Below are 24518 nucleotides of genomic sequence, written 5' to 3'. Positions count from 1 at the left end.
CCATCTCCTGCCTAATCATGTGTCTTCTAAATGCTTCTTGAATGCTGCTGTTATATCTGCTTCCACCACCACTTCCTTGTCACTTCCAAGACTTTATCTACCTTATCAATGCCTCGCAGAATTTTATATGATCCTATCAAGTAACAACTCGGCTTCCGATGCTCTGGAGGAAGTACCGGATTTTGTCCAACTTCTTCTTACAGCTAATGCTTTCCAATCCAAGCAGCATCCTGGCGAACTGCTTCTACACCCTTGTCAAAAACTCCACATCCTCTCTGTGATGTGACTACTAGAATACCAGACTTCCACAGAAAACATAATGTGGTCAAACCAAAGCTAAATGCAACTGCAACATGACTTCTCAACTTTCACACTCAGTTCTTCAACAGATGAAGCCTTGACTACCTTACACCTTCTTTACTGTCCGATCCACTTGTGTTAACACTTGTAATGAGCTATGGACCCACCCCAAGATCACACTGTACAGCAGTGGTCCAAAGTGTCCTGGGATTTACTGTAAACCTTTCCCTTGCATCTCACCTCCCAAATTGTCACACATCCGGGTTGAACTCCATCTGCCTTTTCTCCATCCTAACAAAATCTGCCCCATCTAAGCCAGTTGAAATCCATTATCCTGTAGTTTAATGCAGACCTATCCCTGAACTCCCCATTCCACTGCCTTAAATCTCCTGTCCACCATCCCTTCATATTTGGAATTCCAACCCTTACCCACTTGACCTTTCCACCTTCTTACCATTTTGGAGCAATCTATCTCTTGAATATACTGTTTGTCACCTCTTGAGTTTAAAAAAAAAATATTTGTACTGAATCCATTATCCTCATTCGACTTTGTCTATGAGACTGATGTACTACTCCTGTTCCAGCGAAGCTAGCCTAGCCTATCCAACCTTTCTTCACAAGGCCATCTATCCATTCTTGGATTCCATTTAGCATGGATTCCATCTTGGATAACATGCTACATGGTTGAAAACTATATTTGGCATACTTTTGCTCTCTCTATTTTACTTGAGTTTGACTTGATTATATTTACACATGGCATATCTGATCTGTTTGGATAGCACGCAAAACAAAGCTTTTCACTGTAACTCGGCACAGGTGACAATCTAAACTAAACCTAAGCCTAAATGAATGGTCACAGTTTTTTCCCCAGGATAGGGCAGCCTAAAATTAGATTTAGGTGAAAGTGGAAAGATTTCAAGTGGCCCTGAGGTTTTAAAGGTCCATTGTGTGAATTTAAAGGTTTTGTGGCCCAGTAAAAAGTGGAGAAGTTGGGGTTCAGTTCGAGGGGACATTGGTGGGACCAAATCTGGAATACTGTGTGTAGGAATGGTCCCCTTATTAAAGGAAGGGTGTTTAAGCATTGGGGGAATTTCAGATGCTTGCTAAATGGAATCCAAGAATGGATAGATGGCCTTGTGAAGAAAGGTTGGATAGGCTAGGCTAGCTTCGCTGGAACAGGAAAATGAGAGGGAAAATCTGATTGAAGAATAAGAGATCCCGTGGGGACAACTGTGTGTTTGTGGAAATGTTGCTTCCTCTTGTTGGATAATCCAGAATTAAAGATTGTTTAAAAATAAAACATCATCCTTTTAACTCAGAACGGGTTGAGGTTGCAATCGAATCAGCTATGGTCTAATTAAATGGTGGAGCTGGCTTGATCATCTGAGTGGTCTCCTCTTGCTTCTAATGTGTGTGTTTATATGCATGTTCTACCCAAGTGTGTTTTTGTCTCTTTCGAAGCCTGTGTATTATAAGCCCTGGGAATAGTTAATATGGAGACAGGGTGTGAAAGCAAAAATAAAATTATCCCCCAGCATGGATATTTGTCAATGGGATAGAATGTTCTATGTTCCATCAAGGAGAAAATAGAAATTTGAATAATTGATAGGAATTAAAGCAAGAACTCTGTCGTGGCAACAGGAAAGAGTAAGCAAACATAATAAAAATTCATCAAGAATATTGGAGAATGAATTTGCAGATGTCCGAAATTACTTCACAGCCATTGAAGCGATGCAAATTATTGCACTTGCAACCAAGTAAATTTTGAACCAAGACACTAACTGATAGATTCCTGAATCAACAAGGTTAATAGACTAGATGCACTTTGTATCAGTATGTATGCATTTAGAAAATTAAATTAGAGAAGAGACAACTGTAGAACTCTCTTTGTTGATTTTTACATTCTCAAGATTCTGGGATTAGTAATACCAACATGTGTAATTTGCTTTGTCAAAAATGAATTAAAATTAGTTCATTTGAGTCTGGAAAGGATGCTGTAATTTTTCATGATATTTCCAGAGCAGGCTTAAATGCAGTGTAGGTGCGTGTGAGATAGGGAGGATGTACATCAGAAGGAAACTCTAATGTTTCTGGCAAACTAGTTATGCAGTTCAGATGTGTGATATTTTAAACCAACAAATTTGACCTTTAATGTAATTGCTAATGCAGAATTGTTAATGTTCAACTGGATTCATCATGAAATTAATTTCTGATTCAATACCTCTAAATTATATGTACTGAAAATTCTATACATATCACCAAAAGTAAAATTAAAGAGAGAACAAGGTAAGGACAGCCCTTGTAGAAACAAAGAACGGCAGATGCTGCTTTATAAAAGAAGACACAGGGTATTGGAGTAGCTCAGAGGGCCAGGCAACATTTCAGGAATAGGTAAAGTTTTGGTTCGGGACCTTTCTTCAGCCTGATTGTGGGGGGTGGGAGTGGAGAAAGCTGGAAGAGAAGAGAGGCAAGACAATGGGTGACAGGTAATAGGCCAACATAGGTCAACAATAGGTGAGGAGGTTTATTTAATACAAGGGTGGTTGGACAAAGGCCAGAGATGATAAGATAGAAGGTGTATGACAAAAGGATTGAAGAGCTACAAATTGTGAAGCTAGTGGAAGGAACATAGCTGCCTATCACAACCCCCACCTCACCCCTTGACATTTCCTGTCAAGTTCTGTCCTGCCCCTCCTCTTGTCCTGCTAAGTTACTCCAACTTTTTGTGCCTATCTTCCTCTCTTCCAGCTTTCTTCCCCCTCCCACAATCTGTCTGAAGAAGGGTTCCGGCCCGAAACGTCACCTATCCATGATCTCCAGAGATGCTACCTGACCCCATGACTTTGTGTCTTTTTTTTGTAAACTAGCATCTGCAGCACCTTGTTTCTACATTGAAGTGAAGCCCCAGGCTTTGGGAGTACCAAAGTAGATTTCCCTAAGAAATGCAGTTCTTAGTTTTGCAATACTGTGGAACCAACTTTACAAATAAGAATGCTTGAAAGAGTTGCTTATTTCTGATGGATTCCATTTGTTACAGATATTTCCTTGACAGCATTTTTTTTTAACATCTATACAAATTCATACTGGAAGTTTGCCAACTTCACACAATTATATAATCTGTTTTATTTGTGGTGGCCCATATATCCTCAGCTTCATCACCTATAATTATTTTTCACTCCAAGTGCATAACCGCATAAGGTGTGAAGGCTGAGGTGTGACATGTGTGAACTAATGGGCACAGATGTGATGCGTACCTGGATCTGCATGAACAATATGCGGTATCAGTAAAGGGTTGCTGACAGTTTTTCTGCAATGAGCTTTTGGAACTGAATAATGCCAGTTACACCATAAAACTAAACCGAGTTCATTCTGAATGTTAAAATGTCCTGAGAGTGAAGCACTAAAATGATTCAATAGTACTGTCTGTTCATATAATGAAAGTATACAATCAATAATCTGAGCATTGGGCCTATTCATCGTGTGATTCATTGATTAGATAGTGTACAATCAGGAATCTTTGCTTTGTTACAACTTGAACCCTATCAACTTCAAACTTGACTTTACCTTTAAGTCAATCACACATTGTAATTACTCTTTGTAGAAGGAATTGAATTTCCTTGCCCAAGATATACAGCTGGCGCCTCATCTTTGTATTTCAAGTCTTCACATTTTCATTGAAAGAAGAGTTGTGATTACTTAACACTTTCTAAAATTCGCAAGATGGTCATTTCCCACAGTCTTAGAAAAGCAGACTGTCTAATACACCAGTGTGGATTTTCCTTTTTCATATCTGTGGGTTTACTGGTCTCAAAGGGACTGTATAATTGCTCTTCCAAGTTTATACTGCTGATTTATCAGTATTGAACTCTACAAAGACGACAACTTTTGCTTCTGCAGTGCCATTAATGTCTACAAGTGGTTGACAGTAGCATTTGCAAACCAAAATGATGCTGCACATCTAAAGGAGATATTAGATTAAAAAAGATTAACTGATGAAATATTGGAATAAAGTGTGCTTTTATAAGACTGAGAATTTTGAATCTTAACATCGCTTAACAATTTTTCCAAAAAAATATTTTATTAATAACATAACAAAATGCAATCAAGACATATCTTTTTCTATGTTCATTGAATGTTCATTTCACTCATTCTCTTGGAAAGCATCAACATCACTCATATTTTGCTCCTTAAAAAAATATATATCTTTAAGCATTTGAGAGACTGTTAGACAGGGCCCAGCCCCGAGCAAACATAGGTGATGGTGAATGGGACCTGATAAAAGTTAGAACATAGCAGCAGGATTTTTGATCATTTGTAATATAGTGCACAGGTCTGGTCTCCACTCAATAGAAAGGATGAAGAGGCTTTGGAGAAGGCGCAGAAGAGGTTTACTGGAACCTTGCCTAGTTTGGAGTGTGTTTGCTCTTAGGAGAGGTTGGACAAATTTGGATTGTTTTTCACGGAATTGTCGGAAGCTGTGTGTGTGACCTTATAGAAGTATATAAAATTATGAGAGGCATAGGTAGAGTAAGTAGTCAGATTTTTTTCTAAAGGTGAAAAGTACAAATACTAGAAGATATAGGTTTAAGTTAAGAGGGGAAAAGTTCAAAGGAGATTTGTGAGGCAAGTTTTATTTTTACAGAGAGTGGTAGGCAAATGGAACATCCTATCAGAAAATTTGGCAGAAGCAGATATGATAGCAGCGTTTAAGAGACTTGGAGAGACACCTGAATGGGAATGGTAGAGTGATATGGACCTTATGCAGGCAAATTAATTTAGTTAGATTGTCATCATGGTTGGTGCAGACATGATGGGCCGAAGGGGGTGTTCCTGTACCCTACTGTTCTATATTCTATGTTTTATAAATTTATGGTTATGGAAAGTACAACAAATGAGAACTGTAGCGAGTGCATTGGAATTGTCGATCCAGAGGTGAATGAATGGGGTGAATGAATCTTTTGGACACGAGGCAAGAATGTTTAATTGTTATTTGCGCGGGGACCTGAACAATGAAACTGCCACTTGCTACAATCTGATAGGCACATTAAAGGCAACGGTCGAGAGGTAGAAATCGAATAAGTTGGTAATCACAGAGGGTCACATTCCTCGACATTTTTTAAGCTTGTACAAAGAGGAGACTTCTGCATTTTATATTGATCCCAGAGGTCAGAATCAGTAAATCGATTACTCAGTGTGCATCTGAAAAAGAGCTTAATTTAACAATAAAGCCTAAGGCTTTATTTTCTCTCAGCATCTTCATCATCTAACCCCTACGTTGCACCTTTGTTTAAGAAAGAAAATAGGGATAATTCAGGAAATTCTGGGCTGGTGAGACTATGATCAGTTGTACAGAATATATTAGAGAAGATTCTTCAGGTTAGTGTTTATTCATATTTGGAAATGCTTATTGGGTTATTTGTGATCGTCAGAATGACTTTATGCGAGGGCAAGGCATGCCTTGTAAAGAGGTTTTTGAGGAGCTGACAAAGGTGATTGAGGGTGGGGCAGTGATATTGTCTGCAAGGACTTTAGTAATGCATTTGACAAAGTTCCTCATGGTAGGCTGATCCAGAAGATTAAGATGACATTTTATTCATGGTGACTCAGTAGTTTGGATTCAGAATAGCTTACCCATTGTAGGTAGAGAGTAATGGTGGAGAGTTGTCATTCTGCATACATGAGCTGGTTAGTAAGTTTGCAGATGACAGAAAAAATAGTGGAGTTGGAGACTATGTAGGAGGCTGTGAAATGGTACAGCATTGCGTAAAGCTTTATTTTCTCTCAGCATTCCCATGACCTAACCCCAGAATCTACCACTCACCTATACACTGGGGGCAATACAGTTGCCAGTTGACCAAGATGCAAAAGTCTACTTGCATCCCAGTGAAATACTTGCAAGTGAGAAAGTTGGCAATTTTGTTATTTTCAATGGTGTTCCTGTCAAAAATGTGTAGGTTTAGTAGATTTCAATGGTGGTTCAATGTTTTTTTTACTGTTACATGTACAGAGTCACAGTGAGATGCTTGTTCTGCTTACTATCCATTAAATCACACTGTGTATAACAGATCCTCTTCTGGACCAGCATGGAGAGAGTCACCATGTTCTGGTGCCACTTTGCAGCTTCCAAATCTCTGAAATGCTTGATGTGCATCTAAGATGCTTACACCGATGAGCCAAAACATTATGACCACTGATAGGCGCAGTGAATAACATTGAATATCTTGTTACAATGGCACCTGTCAAGGGTTGGGATATATTAGGCAGCAAGTGAACAGTCAGTTCTTGAAGTTGATGTGTTGGATGCAGGAGAAATGGGCATGATTAAAGACCTGAGCGACTTTGACAAGGGCCAAATAGTTATGGCCAGACGACTGGGTCAGAGCATCTCTGAAACGGCAAGGCTTGTGGGGTGCTCCCGCTCAGCAGTGGTGCATACCTACCAACAATGGTCCGAGGAGGGACAAACTGTAAATCGGCGACAGGGTGTTGGGCGCCCATGGCTCATTGATGCGCGAGGGCAACGAAGGCTATCCCGTCTGGTCCGCACTGACAGAAGGTCTACTGTGGCACAACTCACAGAAAATTTTAATGGTGGTCACGGGAGGAATGTGTCACCATACACAGTGCATCGCACCCTGTCCACCGTCGAAAGCGCCTTCATTGGGCACGCGTGTGTCGGAACTGGACCTTGGAGTAGTGGAAGAAGGTCGCCTGGTCCGATGAGTCCCGTTTTTTTTTAGATCACGTGGATGGCCGTGTACGTGTGCGCCGTTTACCTGGGGAAGTGATGGCACCAGGATGCACTGTGGAAAGACGACAAGCCGGTGGATGGAGTGTGATGCTCCGGGCAATGTTCTACTGGGAAACCCTGGGTCCGGCCATTCATGTGGACGTCAATTTGACACGTGTCACCTACCTAAACATCATTGCAGACCAGGTACACCCCTTCATGGCAATGGTATTCCCTGATGGCAGTGGCCTCTTTCAGCAGGATAATGAGCCCTGCCACACTGCGCACATTGTTCGGGAATGGTTTGAGGAACATGATAAGTGTTCACGGTGTTGCCCTGGCCTCCAAATTCTCCAGATCTCTATCCGACTGAGCATCTGTGGGATGCGCTGGATCGACAAGTCTGATCCACGGCGGCTCCACCTCGCAACTTACAGGACTTGAAGGATCTGCTGCTAATGCTTCGATGCCAGACACCACAGGACACTTTCAGGGGTCTTGTAGAGTCTATGCTTCGGCGAGTCGGCGTTGTTTTGACAGCACATGGAGGACCAATAGTATACTAGGCAGGTGGTCATAATGGTTTCGCTCATCGGTGTATATTTCTCACTTTAGGCCTGGTGTCCTGTTGGTAATAGATCGAAGAAGTGGGGGCTGCTCTGGCCCAGTGAGATGCCCTCCGTTCCTTCCATCATCTCCCTCTGTAGCTACTGCAGGCCCGTGCCGATCATAAAACTTTAGGGCACTTTCCAACATGGTGAGTTCGCAGACCGTTTACAGTTGCAGACTTTCCCCTTCACCTACCACCAACATGTAACATCATTTTACCAGGATTCACCTGGCTAAACTGTGAGGAGAGGTTGCTCAAACCATGGTATGTTCTCTGCTCCCCAGTCATAGTCATGGAGTCATACAGTGTGGAAACAGGCCCTTCAGCCCATCTTTCCCAACCATCCATGGACCAAGGCCACCGACCGCACTGGTCATCGTAGCCTAACCGGCTGCCTGCAGATCCAATAGGATCAACATGGAGTACTCAAATATTATCTGGCAAATTTCCAGAAATTTGCTATGGGACCCTTAGTAGTTTAACCTTTTGAGGCCATCAGTAGTCCAGGAATGTACCAGTGAATAAATTCTAAAGAGTGAATGAGTTGTAGGAATGTAGGTTGTGAACTTCCTCCAGGAAATCTGTTCTCAGTCATCTTGACAGTGGTGCAAACTACTCAATGCACAAAAAAAAGAAGCATGTTATGTCTGCAAATTTCTCCAAATTCACTGGAAGGATAAGCAAATCAACTTCAGTTTCCATTCACAGGCTGACACTGAGTATCGAGGCCCTAATTACGCTCAATCAGCTGGTTCACATGCCCAACAGACTCCCAAAACAGGCACTTTATCGCAAGCTCTGTCATGGGAGAACACCACCAGGCAGTGAGAAATGATTTAAGGATATGCTCAAAGACTCCTTGAAGAAATGCACGTTTCTTTGTTCTATTGAGAACAACTTCAAGTCAAATGAAATGGTTGATTGAAGGAGGTTGCTTTGAGTGCCAGTACTGTAGCTGATTTCTTCTGATTTTAATGCGATTTAAGTGCAGTAGAATCCAAAGGCAATTACTTATCAGCACAAGACCAGCTATACATTAATATTACAGTATGAAATAATGGTTGTGTACTCTTCCATTTGCATTTTACATGAATGAGCAATGTACTCAAACATGTTAAAAAAAAATCTGTACTCTCCGATTTGGGTAATTTGGTTTCTTCATTCTGTCACCACCCACACTTGCATTTTCTGAAGCGCAATGTGTCATGTTATCTTTATTGTTCTGGGCCTATTTGCTATTCCCATTAAGAATTCCATAAGCAACCTTGTGAAAGCATCAGGCTGAGTGTTTAACCACTGACAGATTCATCTTGTCAACTTATTTGTTGTGATTGCGTAGATTATTTCATTGACATTACTTGCTGCTAAGTGGGCCTGACCTGGCCTAAGAATAGATTTCCTTTGGGAGGTAATAGCAAAGGAAAATTTCAGTGGGACATGTAGAGGAAAATTATTTGGAATTGGAAAGAGTCTGGTTCAACTTATGATCTACCAAGGTAGGCAGATGAGTCAAAATGAATAGTGGTCCCCAAATAAATCAAACACAACAGGAAATGTTCATCACATTTGCCACCAGTTTCCATTCTACATTTACATTTGTATAGTCCATCTCTAACTTCCATTCTTTCTATGGACCTCTCTCTCTCTATTTTAGGAGCCACTAGCCACTAATATATTTTACAAACCCTTAGCTATCTTGACTGTAGATCCCCTCATCCTGCCTCCTATATTGACCTCATTACTTTATCCCAGTTTGTTCATCTCTGTCGTATTTCTTCGAGTGCACCCTATTGCTTCTGAAAAGTCCTCCCTCTTACTTTCCCTAGGGATAGAGATCTCAAGCACATCTATATACTAAAACTCTCGTTTGTTTGTTTGTTCCTGAACTACAGCCAAGACGGTACACTATAGCGTGACAATTTTAGGCCCACCTTACTGACCGTCATCCCTTTGGTGCCAATAGAAGAGGTTTCATTGAAATTGGTGTTATATGTTTGAGTTATTCATATTTTAAAGTTTAAATCTATCTCCAAGGGAGGGAGGGGGTGGGAGGGGGGGAAGGGGGAGGATAAGGGGGGTTGAGGAGAGGGGAATTGGGGGAGGGGGAGGGAAAGAGGAGGGGGAGGGGTTGGGGAGGAGGGGGGGGGGAGGAGGGGAGATGGGGAGGGGGGAGATGGGGAGGGGGGAGAGGGGAGGGGGGAAGAGGGGAGGAGAGTGTGCTGCACCAATGCAGGTTTGGGCCCAACGGTCCACGGTCTAGTTTCCTTTATTGGTCGCATGTCTATTCTCACCCTCTCTCCTCTAGGATAGAACAAAGATAAGTTCCCTGGTTCTCGGTTTCCACTCCCTTCCTTCGCATTCATGCTCCCGCCACCAGTCACATGTTTATTAACATGGGGAGAGAGTCGATGGGCAGACAGTCGTGAGGTGGGGTAGTGAGGAATGTTAAGGTAGAGGCTGGTAGGTGATCGGTAATCTAATTGAGCAGATGGAGCCAGTCTGTTTCTATCCTTCCCCTTATTCCCATCTACCTTTTTTATGGTTCCACTTATATTCTTTTTTATAAGTTCCACTTATATTCTATCAACCTCTGCCTGACCCCTCCATCTCACCTCTATATAATGACTATCATCCCTCCTATATTCTTAGTCCTTGACCCAAACTGTCAACCATGCCTTTGCCTCCATAGATGCTGTTTAACCTGTCGAGTTTTTCCAGCAGTTTACTTTCTTGCTTCATATTTCAGCATCTGCAGTCTCTTGTGTCTCTTGGGTTATATTGAAGTTGTTGTTGTTGCCCCAACTGCAGCTCTCTAATCAAGATTCTGTTCAGCTTGTTCTTCAGCATGGTGAATTTAGGCAAGACAGTCACATGGACCAGTCTCATTGATCGGAACCCAGAACGGTGTCAATCCACAGACAACTCTGATGAACGCAATAGGTGGACATTTACTGTGGAATTTAAAGACGTTTATGTGAATCTATGTACATAATTCTAAAATAAATTTAGTTTGAGTATGGTTAAAATGCATTAAAGTTTGTGGCAGTAAATATTGGAAACGTTTAACATTTTAACACCACAAATTATGAAAATTGTGAATCATTTGCTGATTTCACTTTAATAAATTAAAAATGAAGTTTTGTCTTACAAGAGCCAAGAGTGTTTGGTTGTCATATATGTCCCGAAACAGAACAATGAAATTCTTGCTTGCAGCAGTCCTTATTTACTTTCTTCAATAGTATTGAAGTTTTAAACAAGTTCTTATTGCTCATGGTTTTTTTGTGCTGTTAGCTAACAAAGGCAACCTTTAGGGCACTTTTCCCACTTTATCAAGGTAATATATGTTTATTGTCAAACAAATATATCATGAAAAAGGTGAGGAATACCAAGGGAAGGACTCTATTGGTAAACAAAATTGCATTGAAAATAAACAATGTTATAAACTCAATTAGTCTGTGCTTTAGCAGCCAGTTATTCTGGCTCCACCTGTGCTACTTATTCCAGGCGTTGTCATGCTTGGGTAGAAGTTCAGGCAGCTTACCATACGTTATTCGATTTAGAAGGAAATGTGCTGTCATCTGAGCTATCTGCCAGCACAGGCAGCATCAATAAGAGGCAACAAAATTGTGTAAGTAATGGCAAGCTGCATATCGAGGATTGCAGCTATCAATCTTTTGAAGTCCAAAATATACTGAGCTGTCAGCATTGGATAAGTGCAAGGCCTGAGATTTTCAGTCATCAGGTATATGCCTGAGGCATCATCAAGCACCAAAAACATGGCATGGTTAAAGGCCATGAGTTGAAACTGTCACAGGAGACGGCCAAGTGCCATAAATATGTTTATCCTCTATTACTCTTATTGGTTTTCTTGTCCTCCTGTTCTTTCACTGTCTTGCCCATTTCCTGCTATCCTGCTGTCTTTCCTTAATTTTCTGGGCTTTGCCTTTTCTAAGTTCTCCAGTGCTGTGCAAGTGTTTAATGTTTTAGAGATTGCTCTTGTTGTGAGCCCAGGCGCTGGGATAATGAGAGATGGTAACTCAAGGAAGTTGTGATCATGAAGCAGAAGAATTGTGACCCTCAACTTGGGTTTTCCAGGGTGGAAGATTGTTGGGTATATGGAACAAGTACCAGAGGACGTGGTTGAGCCAAACACAGGCATGTGGGACTAACGTAGATGGGACATCTTGGTTGGAATGGATAAGTTGGGCTGAAGGGCCTGTTTCCATGCTGTATGAATCTATGACTCTGTGTGTCACTAACCTGAAAATGCCTTGGAATTCACTTAAGGTGTGCCACCCAGGAAGTAGACGCGTTCGGCCTAACTAATTTCTTACTCATCAAGAACCTGTTAATCTCCACTTTTTAAATACCTAAATACTTGGCTGCCACAGCCACTGTGGCAATGATTTCCACAGATTCACCACCCTCTGGCTAAATAAATTCCTCCTCATCTCCTTTCTAAAGGTGCATCCTTTTGTTCTGAATTGAACCAACTGCTCCTCCCAGTCCTAACCAATCTGCCCCTATTTCTCAAATTGTGCTCCCATGGAAGAACATGGAAATCCTTCCTGCACTTAGTCTGCCAGCCTTTTAAGTAAGTTTCAATTAGGTTTTAAGCAAAACACGAAGTGCTGGAGTAACCTAATGGGTCAGACAACACCTGCGGAGGAAATGGACAGGGGATATTTTGAATCAGGACCCTTCTTCAGGCTGATAGTAGGAGGGGAGAGAAAACTGTAAAAGAGAGATTAGACCCAAGGAACTGCAGGTGCTGGTTTATAAAAAAAATACACAAAGTGCTGGAGTAACTCAGCAGGTCAGATTGCATCTTAAACCTCCTTGTATCTTAAACCTCCCAGATCCAATCACATCCACATAAATTCTTTTTGCGTCTTTTGCATTTTAATGACATCCCATCAAAGTAGGGAGATCTGCATTTTACACAGTAATCCAAATGTGTCCTTACCAATGTCTTGTACGGCTGTAATTTGTTGCCCTGAGCACAATTCATTGTCTACTATAAATCGAGATTAAGAAGAGTCCATTTAACAACCTTGGTGATGTCAATATAGTCCACAAAGGATTGAAGATTTTGAAATTTGAAAAAGTTTTACAAAGAGTAGGACCCGATGCTAGAAATGATGCATGACTCTTACTAAAAAATGAGAACCATATTTCATGTGCAATGTCCTTTTAAGTAATCCAAAGATAAAGATAAATGTCAGTTGTTTGTGCATTAAAAAGCCAGCCAAATAATAGGAATGCAAAAAGTTCATGTAATAAACTTTTACATGATTTCCACAGATTCACCACCCTCTGGCTAAATAAATTACTCCTCATCTCCTTTCTAAAGGAGAATTGTGATTTATTGATTTGAACTGTTGACCAAAGGCTGCAAACATTAAAAGTTAAGTTATGTAGTTGCACCTTTCCCCAAAAATCCACATTTAGATACATCCAATTTATTCAGCGACAAGTAACAATTAAAGCAAATTTATAATGGAGATTAGGTGATTTGCTGCTGATTATACTCTCTCTGGGTCAATAACGGAGCAGCAACCATAGCTAACAAGATTCCAATAATCTTCAGCATGCAGAGAATAAGTGATTAGGACCTGTGAGTTATATGCATTGGTCAACATTTTTCTATGTGTTTTCTTCCCTTTTCATCTGAAGATGCTAACTCTTTTTACAGTCCATTTCCACAAATGCTTCTCCCAAACAATCATTCTACAAGTGGACTCTTGAATATGGTTATTAGCAAGATAATCATTTATTGTACCTAGTCTTATTGTCACCTGACATGCCCACAATTGCACTTACCAGTTTGTGACATTGGAGAGCAATCATGTGCTTGCATTTCTCCCCTTCTAAGTTTATTTTTTACTGCTGATTTACTAAATATAAAGTGGATGAACATAGAACTAGCGTACGGATGATCGATGGTCTGCGTGGACTTGGTGGGCTGGAGGGCCTGTTTCCACATTGTATCTCTAAACGCTAAAACTAAACTCTAAATAATTTAATTCTACAGTACTTTTTTTGTACTATATTGCTTTTTTATTTATCAAACTTTTTAAATTTACATAATCTATTGAGTTCTGTGTTTACAAAAGTGTTATGCTGCTGCAAGTAAGAGTTTAATTGTTCCATATCGCGACATATGACAATAAAACATTGATGTCTCTTGAAATTTTCTCAGAGCAAAATCGGTGGTAAAATAAAAAAGCCACTATATCACGCAGCATTGTTTTATCCTGCATGAAGAATGAGGAGGAGATAAGACTTTGCCTTCCATCACAGTGAGGGTGTGCCTAGAGCAATCACTGTGATGGCTGTTTGTGTAAAAATTGTATCTGTGTGTCCTGTGCTTTTTGTTGTCTACTGCCGGACCCTGACGTGAGAGGACGCTGGCGTTGTTTATTCGCCGCTTTTCCGTTAGGATAGTTTGTCAGTTTGTTTTTATGTTGATTGTTTTTGTAAAGCGCTTTGAGCACCTGATAAGGCGCTATATAAAATAAATGCTTATTATTATTATTATTATTATGTAATAGAGGATTCACTGTTATTGTACGAAGGGCAAAATAGTGAAATGTAAATGGTTTGGATATATATATAGATATATCAAATATTAATAAGAAATTTCTACGGATGGCACTGGATAAAGTTGGCAAAACTAAAGGCAATCATTTAACTCCAGTTACTGCCACTTTCTCAAAGTCTAGTAGGCCCATGCATGCTTCATTTGTAACCTTGCAGTTATTTTCTTCTAAGAGCTCATCCAAACCCATTAGTCATGATTGATTAATTCACCTCCCTGTCAGATGAAACCTCCTCTAGGATGTTAACATGCTACAGTGACTGGTTTAGTCGATGGGGATGAGGGTTAGTATTCAGGATATGTTGATTCCACAAAATAATCTATCCATTCTTGCCAAACGACGCAGCATCTGTTCCTAAATATGATCATATTGTTTGGAAACCGTCGTATTTGATGAAGATAAGTGTCAGAGTTGATATGAATGCTAAAGACTCCCTATCCAATTAGCATTCATTGTGGGGTTTTTTCATGTGATGTGGTACTCTGCCTCCATCAACAATTTTCTTCAAAATGCTGCATTGTCCATCACTCATAGGCATTCACCTTTTATCCCTGTGTTGTCTATGTTGATGAATTTTACATCTATTGTGGCTCTACAGTTAACCTACAGGTGTAGAATAGTGTACTATCAAAAGTAACCTAGCTTGCAAAGACCATGAGAGCCAGAGATTCCAGTCCTGAAGTAGCAAAGGTTGAATCTTTTGGCACATAGATAGGAGTCTGGTTGACAACCGGAGAGTTGAGATGCCAGAAGGCATTCTGTTTCTGTTGGGCTGAGATATACACTGATGAGCCAAAACATTTTAACCACCTGCCTAATATGCTGTTGGTCCTCCGTGTGCCGCCAAAACAGCGCCGATCCGCCGAGGCATGGACTCTAGAAGATCCCTGAAGGTGTCCTGTGGTATCTAGCCCAAAACATTGGCAGCAGATCCTTCAAGTTCTGTAAGTTGTGAGGTGGAGCCGTCGTGGATCGGACTTGTCGATCCAGCACATCCCACAGATGCTCAGTCGGATAGAGATCTGGAGAATTTGGAGGCCAAGGCAACACCGTGACCACTTCATCATATTCCTCAAACCAGTCCCGAACAATATGTGTAGAGTGGCAGGGCGCATTATCCTGCTGAAAGAGGCCACTGCCAACAGGGAATACCATAGCCATGAAGGGGTGTACCTAGTCTGCAACGATGTTTAGCTAGGTGACACGTGTCAAATTGATGTCCACATGAATGGCCGGACCCAGGGTTTCCCAGCAGAACATTGCCCAGAACATCACACTCCCTCCACCGGCTTGGCGTCTTCTCACAGTGCATCCTGGTGCCAACACTTCCCCAGGCAAAGGGCGCACATGTACACGGCCATCCACGTGATCTAAAAGAAAACAGGACTCATCGGACCAGGTGACCTTCTTCCACTGCTCCAAGGTCCAGATCCAAAGCTCGTGTGCCCAATGTAGGCGCTTTCGACGGTGGACAGGGGTCATCATGGGCACTCTGACCGGTCTGTGGCTACGCAGCCCCATGGGCAGCAGGGTGCGATGCACTGTGTATGGTGACACATTCCTCCTGTGACCACCATTAAAATTTTCTGTGACTTGTGCCACAGTTGACCTTCTGTCAGTGCAGACCAGACGGGATAGCCTTCGTTGCCCTCGCACAACGATGAGCCTTGGGCGCCCAACACCCTGTCGCCAGTTTGCGGTTTGTCCCTCCTCGGACCACTGTGGGTAGGTACGCACCACTGCTGACCGGGAGCACCCCACAAGCCTTGCTGTTTCAGAGATGCTCTGACCCAGTCGTCTGGCCATAACAATTTGGCCCTTGTCAAAGTCGCTCAGGTCTTTACTCCTGCCCATTTCTCCTGCATCCAACACATCAACTTCAAGAACTGACTGTTCACTTGCTGTCTAATATATCCCACTCCTTGACAGGTGCCATTGTAACAAGATAATTGATGTTATTCACTTCACCTGTCAGTGGTCATAAAGTTTTGGCTCATCGGTATATTTGTTTAATGCAATTTTCTTAAATGTTGTCAAATCAGCTGAAAAGGTTATGGAATTTTAAGCCTGCAGTTGCTTAAAATTCATGGAGAGCTAGTCAACTGGATTGAAAATTGGCTTCATGGGAGGAAGCGGATGATGGAAGGTTGTTCTTCAGACTTGATGCCTGTGACTAGTGGAGTGGCTCAAGGATCGGTGCTGGGTCCATGGCTGTGTGTGGTTTATATCAACAATTTGGATGAGAATGTGGAAGGCCTGATTAGTAAGTTTGCAGGTGACACTGAAGTAGGTGGTATTGTAGATGGATATCAAACATTACAACATTTTCTTGATCTGTGGTCCAGAGAGCTGAGGAATGGTTAACACCGTTTCATGCGAGGTGTTGCATTTTGCGACTGATAAAAGGGCAGGACTTTCTCAATGAATGTCAAGGTCATGGGGAGTGTTGTAGAATAGAGGGATCTTAGGAGTGCAGGTACATAGTTCCTTGAAATTGGCATCACCGCTAGATAGGATGGTCAAGAAGAATTTTGGTACATTGGCCTTCATCAGTAAGTGTATTTAGTATAAAAGTTGGGATGTTATGTTCTACGAGCTTAGGCAAGAAATCATGTTATGTTCTACGAGCTTAGGCAAGAAATCATCAAAGGTCTAGCGAACATCGACCGATCCATGTTGCCTGGAAAGCTGAAAATCTGGTGCCTGCAGTTTGGGTTACTACCTCACCTTATGTGGCCACTAACCATGTATGACATCACCCTCACAAGAGTTGAGAAGATGGAAAGAACAATCAGCTCTTTTGTGAGAAAGTGGTTAGGTGTTCCTCGATGCCTGAGCAACGTAGGCCTGTACGGTCAGGGGGTACTGCAGCTGCCTCTCTCTAGCCTCACAGAGGAGTTCAAGTGCACTAAAGTCAGACTAGAGATGACCCTGGCAGAATCAAGGGACACTGTCATCCGAGCTGCTGCCCCAACCCTGGCAACAGGAAAGAAGTGGACGGCTAAGAATGCGACACAGCAGGCAAAATCTGCTCTCCACCAAGGCGACATGATTGGGCAAGTCCAACACGGAAGAAGTGGCTTGGGGCTTGGTGGAAAGCGACCTTGCTGGAACAAGGCATCCTTAATGCCGGAAGTTGGTCACGGCCGAAGTCCGCCGACAGGAGGAGTCGAGTAGGTGTGCCAAGGCTGTGTCGCAAGCTAAACAGGGCCAGTGGATGAGATGGGAGAGTGTGGAAAAGCGGAAGATCAGCTGGAAGGACATGTGGGAGATGGAGGCGAGCAGGATAAGCTTCCTCATTCGGGCAACCTATGATGTCCTTCCTAGCCCAAAAAATCTCAACCAATGGCTGGGCGAAGATCCACCATGCCCCCTGTGTTCAACACCAGCCACGCTTAAGCACATCCTCACTGGGTGTAAAGTAAGCCTCTCCCAAAGACGGTACACCTGGAGAAATAATCAAGTGCTCAAATGCCTGGCAGCAACTCTGGAAAGCAGGAGAACAACCAACAATGCCCTGCCGCCCAGAACAACCAAGCCAGTTATGCCAATTGCCTTTGTTCGGGAGGAGGAACAAAAGCAACGGAAAATTCCACCAAGGACAAGGTTTGGACAGCTGGAGGCTGCTCGGGACTGGCAGATGCTGGTGGATGTGGACCAACGGCTTACAGTTCCATCAGAGATAGCCATCACCAACTTGAGGCCTGATCTTGTCCTCTGGTCCATCTCTCAGCGCATGGTGTATTTTGTGGAGCTCACAGTCCCTTGGGAGGATGCTGTGCAGGAAGCCTTTGAAAGAAAGAAACTGCGCTACACAGACCTTGCAGCGGAGGCAGAACAGCGGGGCTGGAGAGCAAAGATCTGCCCGGTAGAAGTTGGATGTCGAGAATTTGTGGCAACATCTACCGTAAGACTGATGAAGGACCTGGGGATCAGCGGACAAACCCTACGCCAGGCTATCAAGGAAACATCACGGGTGGCAGAGCGGAGTAGCCAGTGGCTCTGGCTGAAGGGGAAAGACCCCATCTGGTCTCCCAAATAAGCCGGCTAGGCAGATGCAGAGGGGGGTGGTTCTGGGACGCCAGAATGCACTGCTGAGCCTACTGGAGACGTCGTGGGTCCAATCAGCGAAACGTCGATGAAAGTAGGTGCCCACTTGATAACCCCAATGACGTGTCTGCCTAGCCTTTCTCAACATCGGAGGAGCATAGGTGAGTGCATAAGCCTCCCATCACCACCGGGAGCAAGTTGACATTTGGCACTTTGGATTTCTAACATCTTGTCCTGTGTATTTGGAAACATACAAGATCTTGGTGAAACCGCGTTTGGAGTATTATATTCAGTTTTGGTCACCCTGCTCTAGGGATGATGTTGTTAAGCTGGAAACAGTGTAGAGAAGATTTGAGATTGCTGACAGGATTTGAGGACCTGAACTGTTGTAGGGAGAGGCTTGGCAGGCTAGAACTTTCTTCCTTGGAGCACATGAGACTGAGGTGATCTTAGAGGTGGAAACGATCATGAGGAGAATAGATATGGTAATCACACAGAATCTTTGAGTAAAAGAGTTAGGGTATCAAGAACATAGATTTAAAGTGTGGGGGGGAAGATTCAATACAAGTCTAAGGGGCAAGCTTTTCACACAGAGGGTAGTGGGTATATGCATCGAGCTGCCAGAGGAGATAGTTGAGGCTGGTGTTATAACAATATATAATAGATAATTGGACAGATACGTAGATAGGAAAGGTTTAGGGATATAGGCCAAACAGGCAAGTGGGACTAATGTAGATGAGGCACCTTGATCGGTGTGGGCAAGTTGGGACAAAGGGCCTGTTTTCATGCTATATGACTGTTTGCTTTGTGCAAATTGAACAATATTTTTCACTGGTTTATAGAAGCATCAGTCTAAAACTTACCCATCCTTAAGGTGTTTAAATCCCCAGAGTAAATTTATATTTGGGCCATTTCACAGCATCTTAAAAGTTTATGCAGTATATGCTATATTAATGTATTATTTTAAAATATGATCGACAGATATGGTGAAACTGATTGTTTATATCAGGATAATTACATTTCTGCACCATTTTCCACATTGACCTTTAACAATTTATTGGCACAAGATAGTATTTTTTTTATAATCGTGTACAGAATTTAAATGTAACTATAGTTTTCCTTGAGAGTGTAATGAAAAGTTTTCCAGATGAACTGCTGCAGCTCTTGTGCCCAAGTGCTGTTCTGGAGGGAGCTCCATGATTTTGATCCAGTAACAATAAGGCATAGGTGATATATTTCAAAGTCAAGGTACTGCTTGCAAAGAGGATTTGAGGATGCTAATGGTTGCCTGCATATGCTGTCTTTGTTCATCTTGATGGTAGCGAACACAAGCTTGGGGAGGTGCTTGTTGCAAATCGCCTGGGTGGTGACGAATCTGCATTGGTCATGGCAAGTTGACAGCATCCCATCACCCTCCTGGTTTGATACAAGACTTAGGAGACTTAACCTCGTTCTTGCTCATGTTGTTCCAGTTACAAGGCATTTAAGAACTATAAAGGAATACTCACCATTCCTTAATTTTCTGATCTCAGGATGCAGATGGTGACTGATTCCAAATGGCAATGCCACTACATTGCAAGATAGTTGGATTTACTGTCACTAGTGGCACTGATGGCCTGGCACATATGTGGCATGAAGGCTTTGTACTGTTTGTGAGGCAGTGCCCATTCATTTTGGCATGTAAGCCAAGTCATGCTTTGTAACTGAGGAGCTACAAATGGAACTGGACATTGTGCAGCTGTTTCTAATCTGATGTTATGAAGAAGCTAACTCCTGCATTGGATCCTGTTCCTCTGCCAATCTAGTTTAAGCCCTCTGTTGTTTTCCCCACCATCCGTCACCAGGGTAGCATGCTGGCGTAATGGTAAAGTTGCTGCCTTACAGCGCCAGCGACCCGTGTTCGATTCTTACCATGGTGCTGTCTGTACGGAGTTTGTACGTTCTCCCCATGACTGCATCGGTTTTCTCCAGGTGCTCTTGGTTTCCTCCCACATTCCAAACACATACAGATTTGTAGGTTAATTAGCTTCGGTGAAGATTGCAAATTGTCCCTAGTGTATAGATCCCCATACACGGGGATCTCTGGTCAGTGCAGACTTGGTGTGCTGAAGGGCCTCTGTCAGTGCCTGTATCTCTAAACCAAACTACTACTGCAGCTAAGTTCAGGCATAGATGGTGCCATTGAGTCACTCCTAACCTAATGGAGGGTGTTGAAGTCTTCCAAACAAACTGCACTTGATGCTTCTGTTACCCTTAATCCTGGTACAACATGTTTTCCAAAATGGTTTAGTGGTAGGTGATAATTAGCAAATTCTCTCGTTCACCAAAAGCCTTTAGATCTCATGCAGACCCGAGTTGATATTGAGCAATTCTCAGGACGCCCCACCTAATTACATTCTATTCTTCTGCCACATTCAGTAAATTGGGATGAATGGGATAAATGGTCCCATTTTTCTGTCACTAGATGACCCATGGACCCGCTGGATTACCATTGTTACCAAAGGTTCTTTAGTAACTCGTCAGTTTATTTGTTAACTAAATTAAGGTGCATGTTGCAATCAAAAGCGCTTGAACAATTGGTTGGGCAGAAAGCAGCCAAAACGGTACACACTAGCACGAAACACCACCTGTGGACCCATTGGGTTCCCGTTGTGACAACGGTTGATGAAAAAAAAAGACACACAATTTAAATATTATTGAGTGGTCAAACTTTAACTTGAAGAAAATTTGAGCATTTAGCTTAGGAGTCATCGTTCAACATTTGAACCACAACCCAAATCGGCTCCAAATCCCTCCTGCATTGGTCTAGCACCCTGCTCATCCCCCAGAATCAGTCAGACACCCCACATCCCCCTCCCCTGCAATGCACAGCAAGATCCTACTCAGATTATCTCAAATAACCCTTGCATTTGAACCACAACTCCAGTCGGCTCCAAACCTCTCTTGCATTGGTCTAGCACCCTCCCTTCCCCCAATCCAAAAGCACACAGCAAGATCTCAGGGTATATCTGAAGCTGTGGTGGCCAGGGAGTCTCCCCCAGGGCCAGGGCGAGCGAGGGGGGAGAGGAAAGGGGAGAGGAAAGGGGAGAGGAAAGGGGAGAGGGAGCCACTCACCCCAGCCCCGGGTGGCCATCACGACGGCCAGCAGCAGGAGAGTGGCCACAAGGCCCATGATCCTACTGCCGGCGGCCACCTACTTTGACATTCTCTCTGCCGCTGCGCTGCACCACGGGAGAAAGGTCAGACGTGGGGCATGCCGGGATGGGCTGCCGCGCAGGCGTGCCACTGCCGGGCCCGGCAACCCTCCCCCAACTGCGCACGCACAGCTGCCGGGTCCGGCAAGTGGGAGTGCACTGCGCTATAAAGTTATTAAAGTTTATAAAGTGAATTACGTTTTAAATGTAACGAAACCTGATACTGCACACTGCAGGCGAATGGTGAGCAAGGTGCCGCTAAAAGCCTGTCATGTCCATACACTCAGCATGGACATGACAGGCTGAAGGACCTGGAACTCTATGGTGAAGATGTGGACAGTTCGCTGACTGGAAAACAAAATCACATTTTTTGACTTCCATGTCAATGTTGACTGATATATGGGACAATTCTCCAAATGTGGCCAGCTACTCATGAAGAATTATCCTTATCTTTATTTTTATTTATAATGAATGCCTCTTGCTATCCACTTTGCTGCTGTAACACTGCAAATTTCCCCAGTGTGGGACAAATAAAGGAATATATTATTAAAAATATTAGAAAACTTCTTCAGGCTCTTGTAAATTTATCTTGACTTTGTGCCTATTTCAAATCTGGATACGGCAACAATTTTCCTTCTGGAAAGGACATTTGTGAGGAGCGGTGCAGGCTTAATCTTTTGCGCCTAACAATAAAAGCACAGGTTGCTGCTTGCCACTGCAAAGTTTGCTGCCTTTCACTTGGCACTACCTAAAGCCCAAAGATATTCTGCCAGTTCTATCCCAAAACGATTAATTAATTCAATCCTTATGTGGAATGTGTGGTGAAGTAATAAGTAAACATTATTATTTTTGCCAAATTGAAATTTTGATAAGTCACGACCAAGAGCACAATCTTGTGGGCCCAAGAATTTATGATTTATATTCGGGTTTTTTCTGATCTCCTGGGGTCCTTAATAATAATCCAGCTTAATGGGAAGAACATTTGTTAACAGGCTATGTTCAACTTCTGCTGTGGTGAGATTGCAACCAGAGCTGTAATTTTTATTCCCAGCTACTGATAAGAATGTTTCAATTTTGACACTGTACTGCTCACCCTTAGCACATCGCATTTGTACCCCGTGCCATCTGAATAGGCACAAATTTAATATCGTTCAAGTCCTCTGATGGCTTTATTGCAATACTAAATTGAATGTACCAGCATTATCGTTCCTATAAATAAATATGGGTCATATTCATAAATGCAAATGCCTCACTATGTGCTTCACTGAAATAGCCTAATTAGGCCATAATTTATTTCTTTATTTTATGTACCATTTATTGTTTATATTTTAATCTGGTAGCAATAATTCTTAAGGGAGGTCATAAAATAGCGATACCTCAGTGAACGAGCGAGTCAGCCTGGTCATTTCTTGACCTTTATCCGGAACTGTAAACTTTTTATTTTTGTCTAAATCCAAGGACTGAAACTTCTCTGGATACAAATTCTTGTTCTGTTGTCCAAAATATAATATGAAAAGGGAGGTCCACAAAGTAATTTAAAGCACAACTATAGGGTGGCATGGTGTCGCAGCGGTAGAGTTGCTCCCTTACACCACTTACAGTGCCAGAGACCCGGGTTCGATCTCGACTACGACTGCAGTCTGTGCGGAGTTTGTACGTTCTCCCTGTGACCGCTTGGGTTTTCTCCGAGATCTTCGGTTTCCTCCCACATTCCAAAGACTACAGGTATGCAGGTTAATTGGCTTGGTATAAGTGTAAATTGTCCTTAGTGTATGTAGAATAGTGTTAATGGGCGGGGGGATCACTGGTCAGTGTGGACTCGGTGGGTCGAACGGCCTATTTCTGTGCTGTATCTCTAAACTAAAAACGAAACTAAAAAAACGGGCATTTCTGCATTGAAGTGCCTTTTTTTCCCAAAACAATGTATTGGATTTTGCAGTTTCAATGAGGATAAAAATGTAAATGATTTCAAAATGGAAAAAAAAAAGTTTGTGTGTTTATAGTATTACAGATTCAACTATAATTCCATGCATAAGTTTTAGTCTTTATTGTTCTGCATGAAAAATAATGTGTTTAGTTAAAAATTGTGTTTTTCACACTTGGTTTGCCATATGTAAGTACTTGTCTGTGATTAACTGCTAACCACATTTGGTAACGTCACTTTTGTTTGTGCCTGGGATCTCATTGTTCGGATGCCCGACAGCTTCTGACAGCAAGAAAGAGAACAAGCAATGTCATTGTGATCAGCAGTTTTTGTCTGCGGGTTGCTGTAAGATAAATGCTGTTCTCTCACCACTGAGTGCAAAGATCAGGTAGCTAATTGAAAGTGGTACATCCAATTTTAAAGAGGATTAGAATTTTTTGAGATTTATAGTCCTTCCCATAGATTCTTGTGGTTCCACATGAACTTTCTAGCAGACTTTAACTTAATGGGAAATCGTGTTGAAATTTTTGATGTGTGACTAATTTTTACAGCTACCTGGTTTATAAAGGTGATCTGTGATAGCCAGCATTGAAAACTACACTTGTGACTTTTCTCAAATTTTAATAAAAGGGGTAAGCATCTCTGTACCGAATACTATCATTTGTTTTTTTGATTTCTTCCAGAGAAGAGCTCGGAAAATGAAATGTTGCTTCATTCTAACTGCTTTAATAATATTGGCTGTCATCATCATCATTATTGTGGTGTCAGTAAAGCATTGAGCTTTGGACATCAAACTCCAGGTAAGGACTTTGTTTAGTTTAATTAAGAGTTGTGGAAACAGACCCTTCGGCACACCGCACCGACCAATGGTCACCTATACCCTAGTTCTATGTTATCCCAGTTTTGCATCCTACACACCAGGGGAAATTTACAGAAGTCAATTTAACTACAAACCTGCACCTTTGGAATGTGTGAGGAGCCACAGGAGAAACCCCACGCGGTCTCGGAAATCGTTCAAACTCCATACAGACAGCAATCGTAATCAGAAATGAGCCCGTATCTCTGGCTCTGTAAGGCAGCAACTCTATCGCTGCGCCATTGTGCCGCT

General features: G+C 42.4%; 1 protein-coding gene across 4 annotated transcripts in view; it reads left to right on the top strand.

Moving 5' to 3' along the window:
- The window catches only part of tsnare1 (T-SNARE Domain Containing 1), a 574772-nt gene that overhangs the window by 545542 nt on the left and 4712 nt on the right, over window positions 1–24518 (top strand). For all 4 annotated transcript variants that reach the window (XM_078398598.1, XM_078398601.1, XM_078398600.1 and 1 more), the window contains exon 11: window positions 24094–24210. In XM_078398598.1, the coding sequence (XP_078254724.1) occupies window positions 24094–24189 (96 nt within the window). In that variant the 3' untranslated portion in view covers window positions 24190–24210. The remainder of the gene's footprint in view (window positions 1–24093; window positions 24211–24518) is intronic.

The sequence above is a fragment of the Rhinoraja longicauda genome, chromosome 4 (assembly GCF_053455715.1).
Source record: "Rhinoraja longicauda isolate Sanriku21f chromosome 4, sRhiLon1.1, whole genome shotgun sequence".
Classification (NCBI taxonomy): Eukaryota; Metazoa; Chordata; class Chondrichthyes; order Rajiformes; family Arhynchobatidae; genus Rhinoraja; species Rhinoraja longicauda.
This window is presented reverse-complemented; position numbering and strand designations above follow the sequence as displayed.